We start from the raw sequence: 23,351 nt of genomic DNA, 5'->3' as shown, positions 1-23,351 counted from the left end.
AAAATTAATTGTACCATATTGTAGATAACCAAACTAAATTATTGGTTTAATTTTGAAAAATAAATCTAAAATTCAATCCGTCCAATAGGTCATTTAATAATATTTATATTTTGTATGATTTATTTTTGTTTTGATCAATTTGTCTTTTCAATGCGGAACATTTTAAATTTAAACAAATCTACATTATATTATATAATATCTTTAGCGATAAGAATATTCTTGAATTTGAAATAATCAAGAAACCACCGACAAGATAAGAATGATTCGAGATAAGATGAAGAAAGTCTAAGACTGCCTAGAAAGTTATGCGGATTGACAGAGAAGCCTGTTGGAGTTCGAAGAGGGAGATGATATATTCTTGAAGGTCACCCCAAAGTTAAGGCTAAAGGGATCATTCAAGACAAGAAGGTTGAGCCCAATGTACATTGGACTGTATTAGATCATAAGTCAGATATGTGAAATGGCTTATCAGTTAGCTTTGTTGCCTGCATTATTCAGACTTCATGATGTATCCCATGTTTCTCAACTCAAGAAGTTCGTTCCAGATTCACCTCACCCTGTTGTTGAAGTCAAAGTCGATCTCTCATTTCAACCTCAACTGAACCATATTGTGGATCACACAGTTAAGGCACTAAGAAAGAAAGAAATTCATTTCAACATTTGACACTAATTTATCTCACTAAAAAACTTATTACTTTGAGTCTTCTCATATGCTTCTTGAACAATTAACTAACACACCAACATCTTCATCAAAACTATCTTCATCTTCCTTCACAATGACCTTGAAAGAATAGGTCTTCAAGGAGATTTTTTTTTCTAACAACCCTTTTCTCTTTCTTTTTTGTTGATTAGATTCATATGGTTTAAGCTTCATGAAAACCCACTTTTCCAAACAGAATTGAAATACTTAAAGTCTTCAAGTCATGTGGCTAGGTGGCCATTCCACCACATATACCTTAATATTGTGTCAGCTCAATCTTGGTTAGATAAAGTCACATTGAAATTCTAACTGATAATTATATAAATTGCTAATATATTAGATTGCTTCACATAACTCAAAGTCATTTAATCAACTGATATCAAGTAAGCAATGTGATATTGTCGCTACCTCGCAAAAAATAAACTAACAACTGAGACTGTTTAAAAGAAACAATAGAGTCTCCATCGAATATTTATTTATCCCAAAGAAGGAAAAGAAAAACATCAAAGAAAACCTCAAGAAAAGGGAAAAGAACATGGTCTCGCAACCAAATATTGAGTAAGGGAGACAGTCACGCAAGGGGAAGGTATTATCACCCCTCACATCCGTTGTACTCAACGAGATTCACTCTTGTTGTTCTAATCAATGAGTGTGAATATCTAAATCTTACTTGCTAAAGAGAATGCATGCATAATTCTTTTAAAAAAGGAAACAAAAGTAAAAGAGTTTTATTATTGTGTTCGCCTGAGTTTTGTAACCCCGTGCCTATGTATCCACACGAGAATCAAAACATCGTAGTTCTACTTGAAAAAGTTTTGTTTGTCGGTGTTTTTTATGGACAATGCAAAGTTCGCATTCTAACAGTTAACGTTTGTCGCTCGACCTTAGAAGACTTACACGTTGTTGTATTGGGTAGAATGAAATTCAACATGTCCTTTTTAAGAAGGTTTATTTAGAAAATCCCTAAGGCAAAAAGAGTTTGAGTTTGCTGAGTGTTTTGTTAGGTAATACCTCAAATGGTGCCTTAAGAGTAGGGATATTTAAGTACATTAGCCTTTAGTTTTGAAAGTTTTTAAGATATTTATTAAGTGTTTTTGGATTTGATTAAAAAAAGGTTTTAGTTTTAGATGCAGATGTATAAGAAAGAAACAAAACTTAATGGGAAACTTGATCTTAATTGTTGTGATGCAAATTGGACTTAAAGTTGAGATTTGAAAATTTCTAACCTAATGTTGACACGCCATGATGGACTTAAAATTTGGATTGAAATGGTGAAACCCTAATGATGTTTTCATGCTTGGATAATAGTCCTAATGTCTATCTTAATTCAATCTTAATCAAAGATCAAGTTGAACTAAAACGTCCATTGGTGTTGAACCCATGACCTTAACATATCAAATCAAAGCCTTAACTATTGAGGCAAAATGCCAATTCAAACATATAACGCATTCAATTAAATATATATGAAACAAAATTTTTAAAAATGGAATCCGCGCCAGAACTCCATCTTCTTCATCGTTACTGTAAGAAAAATTCAACAATGGCCAAATTTCATTTTATTTACCAAAACTAGCATGTGAGTATATCATTGTGCTCGAAATTTCATAAGGATTTCAAATATAAGCATAGTTTTCATTTATTTTACTTGTAGCTCACGAATTTAATAAAAAATCTCAAAAAACCTAAAACTTCAAAATGAAATTAAATCACGTAGAAGCAAAACCAATGCCTATTTTCATAGGGTATCAGCTCATGTTATTCAAGGCAATAGTTCTATAAAAAGAATGGATAAAATGATGCTTAAATGAGTAAAAACGAAGTGACTAAAATGTACCGATTGGATAAGGTCCAATGCCTCTTCTAGAGTTGTTACAGATGCGCAAAAACAATATCTTTAGCTTCTTTGCGAAAAAGGAACAGAGTCGCCACTAATATATTTATCCCATAAGGGAAAGGAATATCAGAAAACCTAACAAAAGGAACAGGGTCTTGCGACCAGAGAATCTAGGTACGGGAGTCGGTTACGCAAGGGGAAGGTATTAGCACCCCTCGCGCTCATCGTACTCGATGGTATCCACCTATGTTTGTTTCTATCTAAAGGGTGTGTATCTATGTCTAAGTCTAAATGCGAATGAATGCAGAATGTAGGGAAAATAAAGAATTGTACTCGCACGGGCCCTACCCCGCTGCCTACGTATCCTTTTCAGGAATCAGAGTTACCGTAGCTCGGCTCACGATTTTCTGTTTGTTTTTGTGTTTTTTAGTTGGGCGGAGTTAACGCTCGCGCTCTTGCATAAGGGGACAGCCTAGGATGCAATGGAGCGGAGATAACGGTGCCCTTAGGTGCCAAAGAGGCAAAAGGAAAAGAGATTGGTTTGTGTCTTTTAGGGTAGATGAGTGATGAACAGTTCCCAATACCGGGCCACTCACCACTCTCTCTACTTTGTTTTAATCTGAACCATTGTTAGGTGTTTTAAATGTTTTTGGTTGTGTATTTTTTAAGGGGAATTTGTTTGCGAGTCGAATCACATAAAATGTATAATGATCGAGAAGCAGATTAGGGAATGAATCCCACTCACTTCCATCCCATTATGTAATGTTTGAGAAACAGATTAGGGAATGGATCCCACTCATTTCTCTCCCATTGATTAATGTTTGAGAAACAGATTAGGGAATGAATCCCACTCATTTCTCTCCCATTAAGTAGTGACCGAGAAACAGATTAGGGAATGAATCCCACTCGTTTCTATGCCACTAAGAGGTTGAGAAACAGATTAGGGAATGAATCCCACTCATTTCTCTATCACTTGCTTAATGTGATTCGCATCTTCCTTTTATTAATGTTTTAAAGAGTTGAAAAAGAAAAAGAATGCAATAGGGAACTAGATCTAACATTCTAATCTATGTTATTCTAATCTGCAAATGGTCCTAAGGTCGAGGATAACTATCCTATCTCAATTCCTCTTAACAAAGGAGGAAGAGTCTAAGGGAACATGGCAAGTACATAGCAAGAGATAAACAACATCAAAGCAAGAAATGAGAGGCTAAGCATGGAAACAAGAGAAAGAAGCCCCAAGTCAGTAGCAAAACAAGGGATTGAATGTCCCAAATCAAATACAAAAGCATCACGGTATCGTACAAAAACATCCACAAGAAGTTACCAAAGTATCACATGCGTCTTTACTTACCGATTAGCGGACAAACATCAATTAATCAAAACAAAAACAAGTGAATACATGAACTAGGCTTGAAGTCAGTGGCAAACTAATTCATTTAGTTCCAATATCCTATGTTAATCTATATTAGTCAATTAGCATGAAGCAATACAAAACTCTAACAAAAACTAGACAACACTAGGTTAATTCTAGCTAAACGGTTTCAAATTGTGAATGAAGTTAGAAACATGCAATCAAATGGTACAAGTCAGTAGAAAATAGCCTATACTAGATGCTTAAACAACCACAAAGTCATGCCAAGAAGTTTCACACAAAATTACGGGTCATTTGTACAAGTTACGGTGCAATCGTCAACCAAAAACAAGTTATTTACATGTGATAAAGAAAAATCGGGTAAAATAGGAAAACATGATCTAAAATTTTCAATTCCAGGTTTTAGGACCTCTAGACATACCTAATTATATGTACAAAAAGTAACCAACATTGTTGCATGAATGCATTTCAATTTGAGAGCACAAACGTCACGAACATCTATTAGAAACGCATGTTAATCGAGTCAAACAACACTAACCAAATACCAATCAAAACAAAGAATTAGGAGTTCATTTTTTATACACAACATCATGGGTTAGTCTACAGTATCCATACAAAAATTGGTGATTAAATTTTAATCCTAAGGTATTAAACAAAATTAATTTGCAAAATCTATCAAAACCAAAAGAAACATGAACATACCAAAGTAAATGATTTATTAAAAATAGCCAAGCAAATTCTAAAAATCTACAAAAAATACCAAAAATATATACACACATATATCTATCTAAAACCTATTTTTATTCATTTTTTATTTCATGGAAAAATGATTTATGAAGTAAAAGTCATGGAGGAACAAAATTGAAACAATTTCTAAAAGTCTGCCTGCCAGGGGGTGTGTTAGTGAATTCAAAAGGAACTGAAGCTTAGTTAATACGCATTTGGGCCCAGATTCAGGGGGGTGTGATTAGGAACTCGCATGACCCATGGTTGTTTTTGTTGTTCATTATTTATTTAGTTTTTATTTGTTGATTCAGCATTATCATTATATTTACTATGGCATTGGAACGATATTGTGTACATCAGCATGTCAACTTGGATCAATTGGACAAAGGCTCACTTTAGTCACAAAAAGACAAACGCCAATTTGAGCCAATCAGAATATGACAGCACCATCCCCCAATCATTGAAAATACAAAACTAAAGTAACATAAAAACATCAGCCAATGAACGCATGCCATGTAAGCTAAACGGATATGGATCTTGACTCACACCAGACACCGGAGCTCAACTTCAGCCGTCTTCTCCGGCGAAGTTAACGGCGGAGCTCCACCCAAAATTCCAGAATTCAACCATAACACCACCGTTCGACTCAAAATTTCGTGTAGAGTTCAGATCCACCATTAGATTTTACTAATTCTTCCCCTATCATGTAAACCGATCGCAGTTTTAAAACCCTAACCTAAAAAAATTTCAACAAAACGCTAACTATAGGCATTGCAACATTCACATACATATACTGAGATTGAAAACAGGATCCACGTTCAAGATGATTCCCATTTATCACAAGATCATAAAGATGTATCTCTACGCATACAACATGCAATATGAGCCAGTTTGCATCACTGATATGTTGAGAAGATCTAAGAAGACTTACCTGTTGAATGTTGAATCGAAAGAAAAAGAACTCTTCAGGGCAATGATGCTACCAGCTATGCTCTCCTTGATCCTCGATACGTGAATTCAAGATCAGCGAGCAAGACGAAGATCGTTGTATGCTACAAGCTTCGACTCCAACTCTTGCGTTATGCCATGAACGTTTTGAAGATGATGATGATTCAATGGAGATGATGATGGCTGCGATTGCTTCAATGGTGGTGCTGTGGTGTTGAGGATGGAGGTCGAGGGTGGTTCGTGGTGGTGATAATGGTGGTTGAAGGTGGTTGCAGTAGAGGTAGGCGGTGGTTGAAGAAGGTGGAAGAGTTTGTTACAGTTTGTAACAAACTCTCAGGTAGTGTGTGAGGAATGAGAGAATCGGGGAGAGGAGAGGAGTGATATGGCTGTGAGAAAAAAAATGGAAGGAATGAGAATGTGCCTTAATTCGTGAAGGGTTTTGTTTATATATTGATGGTGCAAGATTGGTTATGGTGTGTGTGGTGTAGAGTATCATTTCCCTCTCAAACTTAGTGAACAAGTTGTCCAATTAAGGCAAGCCTTCTGCATGCTTTCGCGCAACAGCCTTGTGCATGGCTCAATGAAGAAAAGGTTGATTGTAGACATTACGCAATGCGGGTGTGTATGCTGCAGGAGTGCTAAGAGCAGGATGTCCATGGTGCTAACTTTATGCATGCATAACCTTTGCTATAGGTCATTGTTTGACACAAACCTAAGCTCAATGCAAACATGACATGTGATAGAACCAAATTGATGTTGAGGATTTCGTGAAATGATACTTGTAGCTCAATGAAATTGGTATGGGATTTATGCTTCTCAAGACTGATTGCATGCAAGACACGGGCTGGGCATGACTTGACTGTGGCATTGACAAAAATACAGTTTGCGAACAAGTGACTTCAAAACTCCATAACTTGGCAAAAACACGACTAAATTCCCACATATTCTGATCAATGGAGAGAGGACATGGGAGTAAAGGGATTGGAACTCATCGTAGGCCGTTGAGAGGCTTTGAACTCTTTAAAAATGAATTTGAAAGTAGCACGCCATGTGTTTGACATAACGCGTGCGTGTGCCTTAGGAGCCTGGCTCAGCTTGCCATGCAATGGTGATTTGATGAGGGCTCGACTTTAAGGCTTCATAGATGATTTAATATTTGTCCAACTTGCTTGGTTCTTGTTTCACTAGATAGAGAACATGGAGACAAAGAGATCCATACCAAGTTTGTACTTTATAGACCTTCGTATCTCTCTAAAATCAACCACAAAGTAAGCACACCACCTGCTTGCTGAAATGCGTCACGCATGCCTAGCATTGTGCCCAGCCTTATGACTTGAGTGAATGTAATTCTGAAAACTTCAACTCTCAATATCTCTTGATCCAAGCTCCAAATGGAAAAACTCCCAACTAGAGAGTTGTAGAGGGCTATGATTTGAACACTTTTGATGTTGAGCTTGTCTTAAAATCCTGCCGTTTTCAACATGATAATTGAACCTGAAGTCAGTTGCTCAGCCAATTGGAAGTTCACTAAAAAATTCTTTAAGTGTAGAACTTTCCTCTTTTGGCAAGATCCCATTTCAACTAAATTTCCAAATTTGGCAGTTTTGATTATTTCTTGATTTTTCTCATTTCTTTGACTTTCTTTGACCGATTTTCCACCAAAAGTCAATATCTGAATAATTCTTCTGATTTTGACCCAAAAGTCAACTGTTCTGATTTTCTCTGATTATTGATGAAATTCCCGATTAAATTTTCTCCAGTCAAATCCAGTCAAATAAACACATCCACATAGTCAATATGAAAGCTTCTCCCTCATAAGATCTCTTCCTGATTAGATGTTGACCAGAAAGTCAACTGGTTGACTTTGGTCAAAGAAACCCTGATTTGGGAGACCAGGTGATTTGCAAGCCAATATCCTTCAACCAATGCCTTGACCTGAGACAGAGAGAGACCCCAATCTGGGAGAACTTCCTTGAACATAGAACCACCTGATTATACCTCAGTCTCCTTATTCTCTGATCAAAATTCTTTGCAACAGAGCTTTTTCTTGTTAGTCCTTGAATGATATGAGTGCATGAATGTGAGTTATGACCTAAATGATGTATGTACATGAATCATAAGCCACATGCCTAGGGTAGGACAAATTTGGGGTATGACACCATCCATGTAATGAAATGTTATGAATAAACAAATTTTCATTTGGTTTTCATTATAACATACAATGTTAAATTTTACTGTCATATAATTCAAGATCTTTGTTAGTGTTACATACTTTGGCAACTTAATGTTTATGCCACATTTGTACTAAGCAATATCAAAATTCAAAATAGGTTGAAAACTGAATGTCTCAGTGAAATGCTAAATTGAATTCTATTTGGGATATATGCTACACTCAGGGCCGGTCCTTTGAATTTGGGTGCCTTGGACGAATCAAAAGAGTGGTGCCCCTATAAAAAAAATTTAACAATAAATGCATAAGAATAAAAGAAATAATTTAATAAAAAACACATTTTCATTTGACATTGTGCAAGAAGAATACAAGTATGGATCTTTAACTAAATGTTTATACTACATCAAAACATAAACCACTATAAAGACACTTATTTTTCTTCTTCTTCTTCTTCTCCTCAGCATATGCAACACTGATAGGAATAGTTAATATTATTCTATAAGCTATGAATGCATTAGGAAAACAATTATAAGTCTTTAAAGAACTCAATATCATATAGTTTGATTTGATTCAACTGTTAAAACTTCTCTGATAACTTTGAATTCTTCAAACAAAATTTCACCATCAATATCAAGAGAATCGTCATGGTTTAAACAAGTTTCAAGATGTTTACAACATGCTTTCAAGTCCCTATCAGATAATGATCTAAGCCTTTCAATAGTAAACAAGAATCCAAAAATATTTTCATATACTGCTCAAATCTTCTATCAAGTGAGTCAATTATTTGATCTACAATATATAAGAAATAGTGATTTTGAAAAGACTCTTCAGCAGACTCAAGATTCAATTGTGGGGGTTGAGATGGATTTTCATCATAGTGTTGTTTTCTATGAATTTAACGTTTTTGAATAAACACACATTCAATCTCCATTTCATTCTCAATCTTTTCACCACTAGCCTTAGCATTAAAAAAATCCAAATTCTCTAGATTCTTTTATTAATTTTGACTTTGTAGTGCCCCTGTATATTTGTTAGCCAGTATTTTTCAAAAAAAAAATAAATTTTAGCAAATATTTTTATAATAGAAAATTCTCTTTTAATATATATAGGGATAAAACAATTTGGTGCCCCTAAAATTATGGGGCCCTGGATTCCCGCCCCGCGAGCCCGTGCTCAGGGCCACCCCTGGCTACACTTTGCCACAAGTTCTCAATAGAATTTTGTTTACAGCTCACTGTTGTCCATTCTGATTACAAAATTTTGCTTGAAATTATACTATCAAAGCTACATAAGTTATGCTTGATATTATACTATCAAAGCTATAAAAATTATGCTTGACTTATGTTGGTGATTTTAGTATCATCAATGTATTTTGGTAATAATGTGATTTACTGTAGGCAGATGCAATTATGCGTTAAGCTTGAAACGAGTTAGGGTAGTGCGGAGTGCACGCTCGTAGAGCCAAACGTGCAATTGAATACGAATAATAGAAACAGGGTTCCAAGGGGCGGAGCCCCTGGCGGGGTGCGGGGCAGCGCCCCGAACGAAATTTTTGTTTGAATAGTTGCACCCTTTCCCAACCGACATAACCGTTTTACCGAACAGGTGCGTCGTTTCCTAACCAACATAACTGTTTTTACCAAACAGGTGTGTCATTTCGGTTTCTATTGATGATCTCCTATATAAGGAGTCATTTGGCCTCGGTTTCGAATACGAATAAGATACTTCCTCTACATTCTGATCTGTTCTCCATTGTCAGAAACAGATTGTTCTTCGAGAATTATCCCCGCAAAGATTTCGTGAACCCAGACAAGAATAGGGTCGAAATACTTTGTTCGGAAAGTGAACGAACACGATTCTTGAAGATATCCAGGATTATCATACCTATATCTAACAACTTATACTATCAAAGCTATAAAAATTCTGCTTGCACTTATAAAAATTCTGCTTGAACTTACAAAATTCTGCTTGAAATTATACTGTTAAAACTATAAAAAATTTGCTTAAAATTATACTATCAAACCTATAAAAAAATTTCTTGAATTTATACTATAAAAGCTATAAAAATTCTGCTTGAACTTACAATTTCGAATTCATCAAGTATTGTACCAAAAAATAGTAACACCAAAATATCAACTTAATGTATTCTCAATTATTATAACTTAGTGATTAATTAGCTTCGATCGCTATAATGATGTAATATTTGTTTCAATTAGGGGCGCCTACAAATTAACAAAAATTAATTAACATCATGATATGTAAAAATAATGATAATCACTTTTTAAAGGCAAGACAACTTAAATTACCATCAAAAGTGTTGTGAAGCTAAACTGATCCTTTTGTGTTTGAGGGAGTTCATAAAGTGGGGGTGTTGAACAGGATACATCATCAATCAAACCACTTGTTAATGTTTTTTCTTGAGATACTTGGCCGCGTCACTTTCCTCTAGACGTGATACTTATTTTTTAGCAGGTTGTCGTTCAACCTAACTCTTAAGTCGCCTTTGTCTCTTTAAACTCAATTGTTTCTTGAATCTCTTCGGTTGCGTAAGATCGTAACTTGGAAACGATGGATTCTCCAATAATTACCGCTGAAAGTATTGTGAATGACATCCAACATCACCGTACACCATACTTCTTTTTCTTCTTGCATTGAAATAATTTTTTATATCCAAACGTGTATATCCAAGATTAGAACTATGCCCCGCCTGGGTGCACATAAGTTGAAATGTTGACTTTTGTCATAATCCAGAGTCATCAGCTAAATCAATTTCATATGCTTGGACCTCAGTTATCTTTCTATGTGATGCTAGCATGTGTGTGGTCTCTGGTTGTTGCAAAGAATGATTATGATACTCTATGAATTCATGAATAACAAATTTTTCATTCTTCAATACAATAGAAATCCTTGCTTTGCAATCAATTCTTTTTTCAGCTCTATGGTTACTAACAAAAGTATCTCTCTTGTCAATCTGTCGTAGTCCTTCCTTGCAACAAACAAACCTGCACGATGATATAAAACCTGTTTTTTATTCTTGTTCAAATAATGTTTTCTAACGCCAAACCCAACGTGTGCACCATATGCGAGCCAAAACTAAAAAGCTGCCTCTGATGAATCAAATTCCATACCAATCATTGGCTTCCAATCAATATTTGTAGATGTCATTTTTTATCATACTTCCAAGTAAAAGAAACTAAAATTTTGAATCATATAGTTAAACAATATAGCTAAATAACATAATTTACATACACATAATTAGAAATTAAATACAATGAGCTTTGTTTTGTCTAATTGATAAAAGGAGATAAACCACAACAACAATCAAATAAACTTTGATGAAAAAACTGAAACAAAGTCGAGAGATAACAACTTAAAATAATTGTTTCTTGTTGAACAATTTTTTTAATATTACATATTTTCTACATTGAAATTAACAACAATGATAGTTCAGAGAAATAAAAACCTTGAAAAAGTTTATTATTTGACATTAGGATAGATTAGATGAACATGTGTTAAGTTATTTTTCCAATCAACATATAAGAAATGTTAGAAATTAAAATCGTTTTCAGAAAAAATACCTTGTTGAGAGGAAAAGAAAATAGTGTATAGATGGTCGGCGGCAGTTACGGTGATCGACGGAAATACTGTAGTGACGGTGATCCAGTAATAGAAGGTGAAGTGTATTGTTGAAGGAGAAAAGAAGTTATTTGATTGAAGTTTTCTGTTGTTTTTATACTATATTTTTAATATTTTTAATTTATTTGTTAACAAAGCCAAAGCCAGCTGGAAGCATGTGAATGGTTAAAAACATTATGTGGTTAAAAAAATACTGAAAGTCACTTTAACTTTCATCCCACCTCTATATTTTCTTGAAATTTGATTTGATAAGTCCATGATTGACCAAAAATATCGAAAGTCAAACTTTGACTTTTGAGCATTTTGTTGACTTTTTTCAGTTGAATCAAGTAACTTCAAACCAAATGAAATCCCAAGATCATGGGGCAATCCTTAATTAGCAGCTTGAGATGCCCAGAGGAACATAAAATGATGATTTTGATGATCCCTTAAACTTTAATACCCAATTTAAAGCCATAATTCCTGATTTCATATGATGAATGCCAAAACTCTAACCACAATATGTTAATGATTAAGTAACTTAAACAATGAAGATCTTGAGATGTTTGGAAACCCTTACTCCAATTAATGATTAGTTGAAGTGTTGATAGAATCAACCATAATTTCACTCAATCTTCTGATGATCCAATGATGAAACACTAGCACTGAGGAAAGACCATGATGATCATTGTGCTTTGATGAATAAGACCATGATGATGATGAAGCAATCCTTGGAGGGACGAGTGTCTCCCTTTTAATGAGGTAAACCTATTTTATAATAAGTTATCACCATTTTATACTACTCCATAATGTAAACCTTACCATTCCAACTTAATTAATAATAAATTATCACCATTTTTTATGGACAATATTATCATCTTATTATAGATGATTGTAAAAATAATAAAAATTATATGTATATTACACAAATAATTTTAAGTTAAAATAAATAAAATGTAAAATATTTTTCAAGATTTTTGTAAAAGTTTTTGATTAAATATACATAATTAATTTTTTGTAAATCATAAATAATTTTTATAAAAGCAATTGTATTTAAAACAAAAAAAAAACTTTATATATATATATATATATATATATATATATATATATATATATATATATATATATATATATATATATATATATATAATAAAATTGAAAGTGAATGGTTGTTTTTTATAAAAAATAGATTTGAAAAATAATACTAAAAACAACTAGTTTTATTTATAAATAAATAATCCAAAAGTAATTATTTAATATTTTTTTATAAACTTTCACTTATTAACAAAAACATCAATAACTATTATTCTAAAAATAAAAAAATAACCACAAAAATTAGGTGAGAAAGATTATATTTTATAACATTTTTTTATAACCATGTTGATTACATTTTATAATATATAAACAAATAAATAAAAGTAGATTAATATTATTATTGATTATTGATTCTACTGTTACCATTCTCATCTGCCACTGTCAGAAACTTCTATTCATCGAAGAAATCGGACCCATTTCCAAACCCCAACCCGAACCCGATTCCGGTTCCGATTCCGACTCTCACTCCATCTTTCTTTCTTCTTCCGCTTGCTTTTGCACCGTGCTAAGTTCAATTTTGTCGTAGCTTATTCAACGACACGTGGCGATCTGAATCTTCTTCAATTTCCATTTTTAGCTCCAAAATCTCTGTTAGTTTTTTTAGTTTCTTAAATTATTCTAAAATTTATTATATCTGTCAGTTTTATTTTCTTATATTGTTGTTTTTTTTAGGAAAGCATAATTTGAATTTTGGGATTTTTGTTGTTTTTTTTTATATTTTCGATCCCTAATTCCCTTATACTTATTTTGTTTTTTTTATTGAATTTTTATGAATTTGTTTTTGTATTTGAAGTGATTGTTTTTTAATTTTTATTGATCTATAAATTGAAATTGCTTGTTTGGATATTGATGATTGAAGTTTGTATAATTTAGGTTATATGCAAAAAATTGAGCTATGAGTATAGTAAATTTAGTTATTTTATTCATTGTTTTGTTTTTTGTTTTTTTGTTCTATTTTGTTAGCAGGAAATGAAATGAGGTTTGAAGGGTTTTGGTGGTTTTAGTTTTAGTTTCAAGGGTTTTGTGAAGTTGTTTGGATGGAAGCAAAGAAAGGGGAGGCACTTAAAGCGATAGAGAATGCGGAGAAAAGGTTTGCTCATAGAGATTTTGTTGGAGCTAAAAATTACGCTTTAAAAGCGAAAACATTGTGTCCTGGATTGGAGGGTGTATCTCAGTTGGTGACCACTTTTGAAGTTTACATTGCCTCTCAAGTGAGTTGTAATGGTGAACTAGATTGGTATTCGATTATGGGGTTAAAGCCTTCGACGGATATAGAAGCTGTAAAGAAACAGTACAAGAAGATGGCGGGGTTGCTTCATCCGGATAATAATAAGTGTGTTGGAGCGGATGGGGCATTTCATCTTGTTTCTGAGGCGTGGGCCAGGCTGTCTGGTAGTTATGATATGAAGAAGAATGCGCAATTGGGTGCTGGGCATGGAGTTAATCACAATGGTTTGTCGACTGCTCGTGCCTCTGGTGGTAAGCGGGACACTTTCTGGACAATTTGTACTTCCTGCAAGGTTCAGTATGAGTATCTGCGCAAGTATATAAATAAGAAACTTTCTTGTAAAAATTGCCGTGGGGTTTTCATTGCTGTTGAAACAGCCCCGGCAAACGGTTCTTTTCCTTATTGTCCTTGGTCGTATGGGTCTAGCAGTGGATATGGAAGCCATTCCTATGATGGAGCTACATATGCTCCTAGTAATGGCACCTATTTCAACGGTAATGGAGTTGCCGGATACCATTCGCCACGCGGGTATGAGTATGCTTCTAATGTTCCTTGTCAATTGAACTCTGCTGGATATGTCAATCAAAATGGATTATCTACTTCACCTACTTGCCAGGCCAATGGGAATAGAAAGAGGGGAAGACCAAAAGTTAAATCAGAAGCTGATATGAAGCATTGCATGACAGAGACATTGGTTAATATTAATTCAGTTGTATCATTCTCCCAGAATGAACCGCAAGAGGTTAAGCCGAGTAGACCCGAGAAGAAAAGGAAAGTTCTTGGAGCCAGTTTAAGAAATGGCCATGAAGGAAAAGGCTCAAAATGTGCTTCAGAGTCAGCATTGGCTAATGGGAATGGAAGCATTGGGCATGGCCAGAAGCTTTCCAGTACAAGTGAAGTTCCAACCAAACAGTTTTCCATGGCACCAGCTTTTGATGCAAGAAAATTATTGATCGAGAAGGCCAGGACAGAAATAAGGAAAAAACTGGAAGAGATGAAGTTGGCATCAGAAGCTGCGGCTGCTGCTAATGAGAGAAAAAAATCTCAAATTGATGTTGATCAGGTCGAAGGAGGCGCATACATTAAAGCAGCTGTTAATGTTTCTGATAATCAGTTAGAACATAGAAAAACTGTTCCAGTGACAATTACTGTCCCAGATTCCGACTTTCATGATTTCGATAAAGATAGGTCAGAGCCATGCTTCAAACCAAAGCAAATATGGGCCTTGTATGATGAGGAGGACGGGATGCCCCGCTTGTATTGTCTGATCCGCGAGGTTGTCTCTGTCAACCCCTTCAAGATTAACATTAGTTACTTGAGTTCGAAAACTGATAGTGAGTTTGGCTCAGTAAACTGGCTTGTTTCAGGTTTCACTAAATCCTGTGGAAATTTCAGGGCCATGACCTCTGATGTTGTCGACCAAGTTAACATTTTTTCTCATGTTCTAAGCAGGGTGAAGGCCGGTCGAGGCGGTTGTGTTCGCATATATCCCAAATGCGGAGAAATTTGGGCTGTTTACCGAAACTGGTCTACAGATTGGAATCATTCTACACCAGATGAGGTAAGGCATCAGTATGATATGGTGGAGGTACTGGATGATTATTCCGAGGAGCTTGGTCTTTGTGTTAGCCCCCTTATTAAGTTGGACGGATTCAAAACCGTGTACAAGAGGAATGCAGACAAAAGTGCCATTAGATGGATACCAAGAAGAGAAATGTTGCGTTTTTCGCACCAAGTGCCTTTGTGGTTGTTGAAGGGTGAGGAAGCAAGCAATTTGCCCGACAAGTGTTGGGACCTTGATCCAGCTGCAACTCCCGATGAATTCCTTCATGCTGCTATAGAAACAAACGCATTGTAGACAGGCATGATTGAAACAAGTACTATTTGGAAACATATAAGCATTCTTCCAAAAAAATGTATTAGATTTAACTGTACACTATGTCATACATAGTTAGAATCCAATGAGATTTTAACCACTGACATTTTTACAAAGTGAAATCTTATTTAGCAACAGTTCAAGGAACAATTGTTAGAGGTCAAGATAGATTGGCATTGTATTTGCTACTTGTAATTTTATTTCCGGTCAGGATTTACAGGCAAAGAATTAAAATCTGAAAGAAATTTTAAACTTGTAATGTGAAAAAAGAGAAAAGAAACAGTGACTAAAATTATTGCCTTGTATGTGTAAAATTCAACTTCTGTATCCTTTCAAATTTGATACTTTCTATTTCTGCAGTAAATGGATTTGTAAATTGTCACCATAGATTAACTTGTAATGTTGTAGAAACAATACAACATTACTTCTAATCAGATTATCTTTCAAAGCAAAATTCAACACCTTTAAAGATGCAAAACAATTATAATAACCTTTGAAGTATAAATAATAGATCACCTGACCTGTTGAAGAGGTGTATGTATATTTGGCTATATTTGTTTTTAAATGGAAAAAATTATATCTAACTCAATGATCATTAGAGGAGGTGTTTGTGGATTTAATTATATTTGGTTTTAGATGAAATTTTTTATTTAATTCAGTGATTCCATTTTCTTTTCTTTAGAGTTTATACTTTTTTATTTTTTAGATTATTATCTGCACACAACTATAGAATCCTTTGGCTATATTTGGCTATATTGACAATAAAAAAAAAAAAAAAATCTGAATCTATAGAATCCCAAGTCTTCATCAAAATTAACATTAAATATCAAATTAAACCTTAGCTTATGGAATTGCAAACCTTTGTTATTATTGCACATAAATAAGAGCATTTTGTTACATAGTTTTCAAACATTTCTGATGTAGAAAACATGGAAGAAAATCATTTAAAAAAACTCATAATACTCATAATATTATTATTACATGCATAAAACTCATAATAATTCCCTAGCTAGTGTAAAAACTGAGCCAATGCATTCTTCATCAAGTAGTTTGCAACAATGCCATTAGTTCTCTCTGTTGGATGGAATGAGTCCCAAAATACATATCTAGAAGCATCCATACAACTGAAAATACTAGCCCTGCTGCATGCATATCCCATCTCAAACATTCCAGTAGCACAACACGCCATCGAAGTCACTTGAAACCCTGCGCGCATGAACATAACCCGAAATTTCAACTAGTACGTCAAGATCATATATCACAAATACTCATACCAAAATATAACAGTTCCGTTATGCCAATTAAGTTGATAGTTATGCAGGGACATCAGTTACAAAAAATATAACAAATTATCAGTAACTTACCATATTGCGCTGGCTTTTTAACAACACTGAGCAAAATATCATACGGATTCGAAAAAACCAATCTGATCCCAGGAAGGTCCTTCTTCAATTTCGTAGTCAATTTATTAAGTTTATCATTGAACTCCAACGCGATGTTATTGTAATTAGACACGCAATCATTCCCACCAGCAAAATTTGTGGTTCTCTCCAAAGGCAAACATCCCATTGGAGGTAAACCTCCTAAGGATATTTTCTTAGCACCAAGACTATAAAGTTTATGAACAAAATTTTCAGCTATTCCAGCTAGAAAATTCTGATACTCTCTTGGTGTATATTGAGATGCCCTACCAGGAATTGTGTAGTAATTCTCTAGAAAATCGTTTGTGCCTAGACTTATTATGTATACTGATTTGGCAATCGTCTCTTTCGCCTTTTTTTCTCCAAGATAGGCACCTAGCTTTTTTTGGTACTCCTTGTAGTACTCCAATTGCTTCCATAATGGTATAACAGACTGAAACAAAAATTCCAAATTAGTTAATAACGGTCCTTTTGCAGACACATATAATGAAATAAATGTGTATATACCAGGACATCTGAAGTGGCGTTGTCATAACCGGTAGCAGCAGAAGCAAAACTGACACCAGTAGAAAACTGTGAGATGTTATAGCTAGTGTCCAAGTATGCTGGTATGTATGGCTTGATTCCAAATGCTTCTGATATAAAATCAGTTGCGATTCTTCCGTTGCTGAATCTCCCCGTTGGCTTCCCGCCCATGAAATCGCGTCCATACGGCTGGAAGTTGCTGCGAGCAACAGTCGATATGAAGTTGTTGTTTCCTGCATCCACGGACGAGTCACCAAACACTATGATTGCAGGAACCTTAGCACTGATTGTGAGATCAAGGCATTGAAGTAAAAGGATGCAAAGAATGTTGGTCCATAGGAGCTTCTTTCCTTGTCCACCTTTCATCATCACGCGTAGTAACTAACTAACAAACTAACTAACTCTGAAGTGTGACTTGAGTTGTGAGCTTGTGATGGAATAAATATTGATTTGAAATACCAAAAATATCTAGCTGATATGAGCTGTGAGACTACTGCACACCGTATGAAAGTGGTTAGAGTTTAAATTTGACTTGTTTTTGGAGTCTAGCGCAGAAAAAGGGAGAATTTACCTTATATGTTCTACAATTCTGGTAGAAATTAATCACTGCTAAGTCGAAAGGTAAGTAAAGTCTGATTAAGAATTGTTGACGTTGGTATGGAAACTTGGTTTTTTCGAACTATTTGTCATTTATTACATGGAGGTTATTAACCAATGATATGGTTAATAGTTGAAATATTAATGAATTTTGGTTTATAGGTGAGTGAGTTGTTGGGAATCATAACTAATGTTTTTGAGAGCCTATGAGGGGAGAGTAATGTGGTTTTATAGTAGAATGGGCATAGTGCACTTTTTTCTGGTTTGCATATATATGGAATGAGAATGAAGGGTTAAGTTTCTGTGGAAAGTGTTTGCTTGGTAAATTTTCAGCTTTGGAGATGTAGGCTTTTGAAGAGAATTTAAAGCAAAGGCAAGGTGAGTAGATGAGTTTACTATCAATGTCCCAAACACAATGTATCTTACGCATTAGAGGACCACATAGCCTAAGAATTGGTACACTTTGAATTTATTGGTGTGTCAATAAATGGTTCACGCATTTATTGTATGAATAAGGTTCTTATAGCTTTTGAGTGATTTATGAATAATTAAGAGAGATAAAGAAATCGTGAAATGTCTCAACAAAAAAATAGTGAAATGTACAAACAATTTTAGGGCACTACAAAGTGTAATATTGACACGTGTCTAAGAAGCCTAATATAAATGTATCATAAAGATTAGCATCCTATAGGTAAACCAATTGACATATGGATTTGGATCCTCTCATACTTTTTTCCCCATGTTTTTATCATGTTCTAATTCAAACCATTGATTCATCTCTCTCTCTCTCTCTCTCTCTCTCTCTCTCTCTCTCTCTCTCTCTCTCTCTCTCTCTCTCTCTTATTTGTACTATTGTTTTTTCTTTGTGTGACAATCAACCATTAGATTAACAAAAGGAAAGATGATTGGACCAAAAGAGCATGAGAGGATCCAAATCTGAAAACATAAGCTAAAGGGGATGTTGTGGCGAGGAAACTATCATTGACGTCATCCTTAGGATAAGTGTGGTGTCGTTTTTTTACCTTCCCGTTTCACTTGGGAGGACGACACGCTAGACCCTTCACGCGGAATTTGGAAGGAGAATGCGCCCGTGGCCCGTGGCGGGATGAATTTTGTTTCAATTCTTCCTACGATAATACACAAACTTTTTAATTATCCTACGAAAGAGGAAGGGAAAAAAGATCTCAAATAAACCCTAAGAGTTTGCTAAGTATGAGGATTCACCTAGAATAGAAATTCTGGAGTCCGGGAGTTCGGTTATACATAGGGAAGGTTTTAAGCACTCTACATATCCGTAGTACTCTACGGGAACCTTCTCTGTGTCTATGTGTTTGTGTTTGTTGCTTATGATTAGGAAAGTTTCTCCTTTGTGTTAGGAGAGAGAATTGAATTGAATTGAAAAGAAAGACAGACTGGCTATTTTTGGTTTTTGATTAGCTCGCTGAGATTCCTTGTGAACCTCATGCCTACATATCCCTAATGGAAGTCAGAGCTTTTTGTAGTTCGGAGAACTAATTAGGGAAATTAATTATTTTTGGTGCCTTGCTTGAAGCTCAAGGTTGAAGCTTGAATTAAATCTCTGTTTACAGTAAAGAGACATGAAGTCATCTCTACAGAGAGGTATTCCTACTATTCCACCACAAACATTTAAAGTGACAGAAAAGCTGAGTTTGTTTCATTAAGAGAGGGACCCTACTTGGTTGATCAAGTATGACAGTCACGTGTCTCTTGAATGAAAGATTCTCGACCAAATTAGGGAAAGTTGTACAAGTCTGGGATGTAGCCAGAGCATGCCTTTCACGAGTCCTAAATGGGAGAATGTTTGAAATGATTATTTGTTTGAAATGATTGTTTTTGAAATGATTGTTTGTTTGAAATGATTGTTTGTTTGTGGTGAGATGGGAGAAATATCTCCCAATAAAGATAAGCTATGTCTATCTACTGTTTGAAAGATTTGATTTTAGCTGGCTTGAGTGAGGCCCAAGCTTGAGGCTTTTGATTGTTTTTAATGACTCTGGGAGATAAATCCACTGGGAATTGACTTTTGGATGATTTGTGTTCTGTATGAAGCCCAGAATTGAGGCTGACTTTAGTTAGAAAGTGTTTTATTTTGTTTTATGATTGAGAGGTTTATTTAGTGTTTTGTACAAAGCCCAGAATTGTGGCTGACTCTACCTAGGGAGACTCTATTTTGTGCCTTGTATGAAGCCCAAGGTTATGGCTGACTGTTGAGGAAACTGAGTATGGATGACTCTATGGGAAAGATCCTAAAGGTTAAGAATCTTTTGACACAGGAAAATGTGGTTTTATCTGCCTTGTACAAAGTCCAAGGTTGTGGCTACTTGATGGTGAAGGACTCACTGGAGAGACTCTATTATCTGCCTTGTATAAAGCCCAAGGTTGTGACTAACTCTCTAAGGGAATACCTATGAGTAGGATTTTGACTCTAAAGGGAGTATGTGCCTTGTACAAAGCCCAAGGTTGAGGCTGACTGTTTAATGGAGAAAGATCTACCAGTGTAGGATCTTTTGACTCAGAGGGGACTACTCTATTGAGGATTACCCTAAAGATTGACTCTACTGAGGATTGTGCTTTTGTTAAACAGGAATTTATGAATGAAAGACCCAGGTTTGAAGATTAACTCTACTGGGGAATTTGTTTGAGTGGTTGACCTAAAGTAGACTCTACCGGGGAATTGGTTTTTATTGACCTTAAGTGAGATTTATCTTTTAAAAGTTGAATCTTTGGAAGCTAACCCTTTCCAGGGAATTATGACCTTAGAGGATTGATTTTGGAGGCTAACCTTTTCCAGGGGTTTTACTATGCTGGAGAGTTTATCTTTTGAAAGCTTAATTAATTAATTTTTTCTTGGAAGCTAACCCTTTCCAGGGAATTTTGTTAAAAATGTAGGAATGTTGGAGGCTAACCCTTTCCAGGGGATTTGGATTTAAAGGAGTGATTTTGGAGGCTGACCCTTTCCAGGGGATTTTGTTAAAAATGTAGGAATGTTGGAGGCTAACCCTTTCCAGGGGATTTTGTTAAAAATAGAGGAGTGTTGGAGGCTAACCCTTTCCAGGGGATTTAAATGATGGGAGAATGATTAACTAAATGAGACTTCTTGTTTAAAGCCCAAGATTAAGACTGACACTGACTAAAGATAGACAGATATGGAACCTAGACTCTGCTAAGGAGGAAATTATACTGAAGATTGGAAGATAAAGGTGACAGAGACTGTCCATGTCTCTCATTCCAAAAGGTGAACTCAATGTGAGATTGAGACATTCTTAGCTTGTTTAAAGTCTCGGTTTAAGAATAGAGGAAAACTCACCAGGGTAGGCTAAAAGGTGACTAAAGACCTGTTCCTATGTTTATAAGAAACCTGATGGGTCCTTGTATACAAGCTCAAGAGGAAGCTGGGAATGCTTTTAAGAAGCCTGTGGGTCCTTGTACAAAGCCCAAGAGGAGGCTAATCGAGGGTCATCGAGGGTCCTTGTTATAGCACAAGAGAAAGCTATGTAGTTTTGAACTTATTTTGGCTCTAAGCAAATGGGTAAGAGGTTTCACCGGGAATAATTCCTCTTGGGTGGATGTGTCCTAGTTTGGGTTCTAAGGCTTTTTTCAATATGTTTCACTGGGAATAATTCATCTTGAGAATTTGAACTAAAGATCTCTAATTAGGAAAGAGCCTTACCGGGAAGACGTTCTAAATCCTAGGCCATAGTCCTATAATATATATATATATACTCCCTCCGGCCTTATTTATAAGCAAATATTCTCTTTTTAAGTTCATTGAATAATGAATGTATCTTGTCTTTTATATAGACTAGATACATTTATTATTCAATGAACCTAAAAAGAGCATTTTTGCTTATAAATCAGGCCGGAGTAGTATATATAGTTTAACCGTCCTAAGGTTTACACTCAGATGTAGTCCTAAACAATATATAAACAATTTATATTTGACAGTAATTATAAAAACTGTAAATTGAAAGCTTGTAAAGCCTAACCTGGATGGAGTGGAGGCATTTGAAGATGTATGTACAAAACCTTACCAGTAGCTTGGTTGTTTATTGATAACAGTTGAATATTTATTATAAACAGTTAAAGGTTTTTGAAAACAGAAGAAGTGAAGATGGACCTTAGGTCACATAGGTACCTGAAGAGTTTCACCGGGAATAATGCCCTTCAAATACCAGAAGAATATTTTGATAACAGAAAGAAGATTTTGTAAATACAGTATTTGAAATTTGACAGAAAATTTAATTAGAGTAAAGAAAAAGTCCATACCTGGTTAAGACCTAAATGATTAGGGTTTTATCTCAAAAATATTTACAAGAGATTAAGTTTTGAAAATCAAGTGAAAATTATATTTTTTAAAGTATTAAAACATATTTAAAACATATGATTTTAGACCTAATTAAAATATATCAAAATAATATATTTTTTATGATTTTTTGGTATATTCTCAAAATAGATATATTAAATGAGAAGTGTGTGAAAAATCAAGTGAAAATGACTTAATTTGATAGGTGGATTAATTGTGTGAAGTTGTGAAGAAAATGAAAGAAATTAGTGGTAAAAAAAATAGGTTTGTCTCCACCAAGGCTTGAACCCACGCCCTTATGGTCACACATTCAAAATAATACCACTGGGCCAAGCCCCAGTTGGTTACTATAACGTGCGCGCAGTTGGTTTTGTTTCAAAATGAGTTAGAAATGTTTGAAAAATAAAAAGAACCAAAAAGTCTGGGGCGAGGGGGATTCGAACCCCAGACTAGAGGCATGAGGAGACTAAGAGCGCATGTGAGGCCACTAGGGAAAACGATGAATTCGTTTATAAAATACATACCATTCAAAATAAAATAAACTCTTCCCTTAGATTTGAATTTTACGCGCCACAACCATGGCCGTCTTCAACCTCAAGCTTGAAGATTTTGAATTTTCTAACTTGCTCAATTCTCAACCAAACAAGGCGATGTAAACATGGATTTCACTCTAAATTTCCTCACGAACTCAAATATGTAACTAACACAAATTTATATTAACTACATCTAATGAATTAACTATAAAACATGAAGAACCCTAAAATTTGAAAATCAAATTAAATGACTATACTGAAAGATAAATAGATGATGATAGAGGGTTTTTAATCCTTTGATGATGCAGAATGAAATGGTATTGAGTTTTATCACAAAGAGTGCATAAATTAAAGAGGTGGAGTTCAAAAACTTACCTCTGAAAC

General features: G+C 34.8%; 2 protein-coding genes and 1 pseudogene across 3 annotated transcripts; 1 reads left to right on the top strand and 2 right to left on the bottom strand.

Moving 5' to 3' along the window:
• Window positions 1-10,238: 10,238 nt before the first annotated feature.
• Window positions 10,239-10,918, bottom strand: LOC131658177 (protein FAR1-RELATED SEQUENCE 5-like; annotated as a pseudogene).
• Window positions 10,919-12,799: 1,881 nt separating this feature from the next.
• On the top strand, window positions 12,800-15,952 carry LOC131661620 (uncharacterized). 2 transcript variants are annotated; one of them, XM_058931219.1, is made up of 2 exons: window positions 12,800-13,053; window positions 13,430-15,952. In XM_058931219.1, the coding sequence occupies exon 2, from the start codon at window positions 13,501-13,503 to the stop codon at window positions 15,547-15,549; it is 2,049 nt and encodes a 682-aa protein (XP_058787202.1). In that variant the 5' UTR covers window positions 12,800-13,053; window positions 13,430-13,500; the 3' UTR covers window positions 15,550-15,952. The 2 variants fall into 2 exon arrangements, with proteins under 2 accessions (XP_058787202.1, XP_058787203.1); XM_058931220.1 differs by having other exon boundaries at window positions 13,427-15,952.
• Window positions 15,953-16,420: 468 nt separating this feature from the next.
• Window positions 16,421-18,158, bottom strand: LOC131655903 (GDSL esterase/lipase At2g04570-like). The gene is made up of 3 exons (XM_058925697.1): window positions 17,496-18,158; window positions 16,932-17,421; window positions 16,421-16,773 (listed from the first exon to the last, which is right to left on the bottom strand). The coding sequence occupies exons 1-3, from the start codon at window positions 17,880-17,882 to the stop codon at window positions 16,577-16,579; spliced, it is 1,074 nt and encodes a 357-aa protein (XP_058781680.1). The 5' UTR covers window positions 17,883-18,158; the 3' UTR covers window positions 16,421-16,576.
• Between the last annotated feature and the right edge of the window lie 5,193 nt (window positions 18,159-23,351).

The sequence above is a fragment of the Vicia villosa genome, linkage group LG3, assembly GCF_029867415.1.
Source record: "Vicia villosa cultivar HV-30 ecotype Madison, WI linkage group LG3, Vvil1.0, whole genome shotgun sequence".
Classification (NCBI taxonomy): domain Eukaryota; kingdom Viridiplantae; phylum Streptophyta; class Magnoliopsida; order Fabales; family Fabaceae; genus Vicia; species Vicia villosa.
Note: the sequence above shows the minus strand (reverse complement) of the source record. Positions and strands in the feature narration are given on the sequence as shown.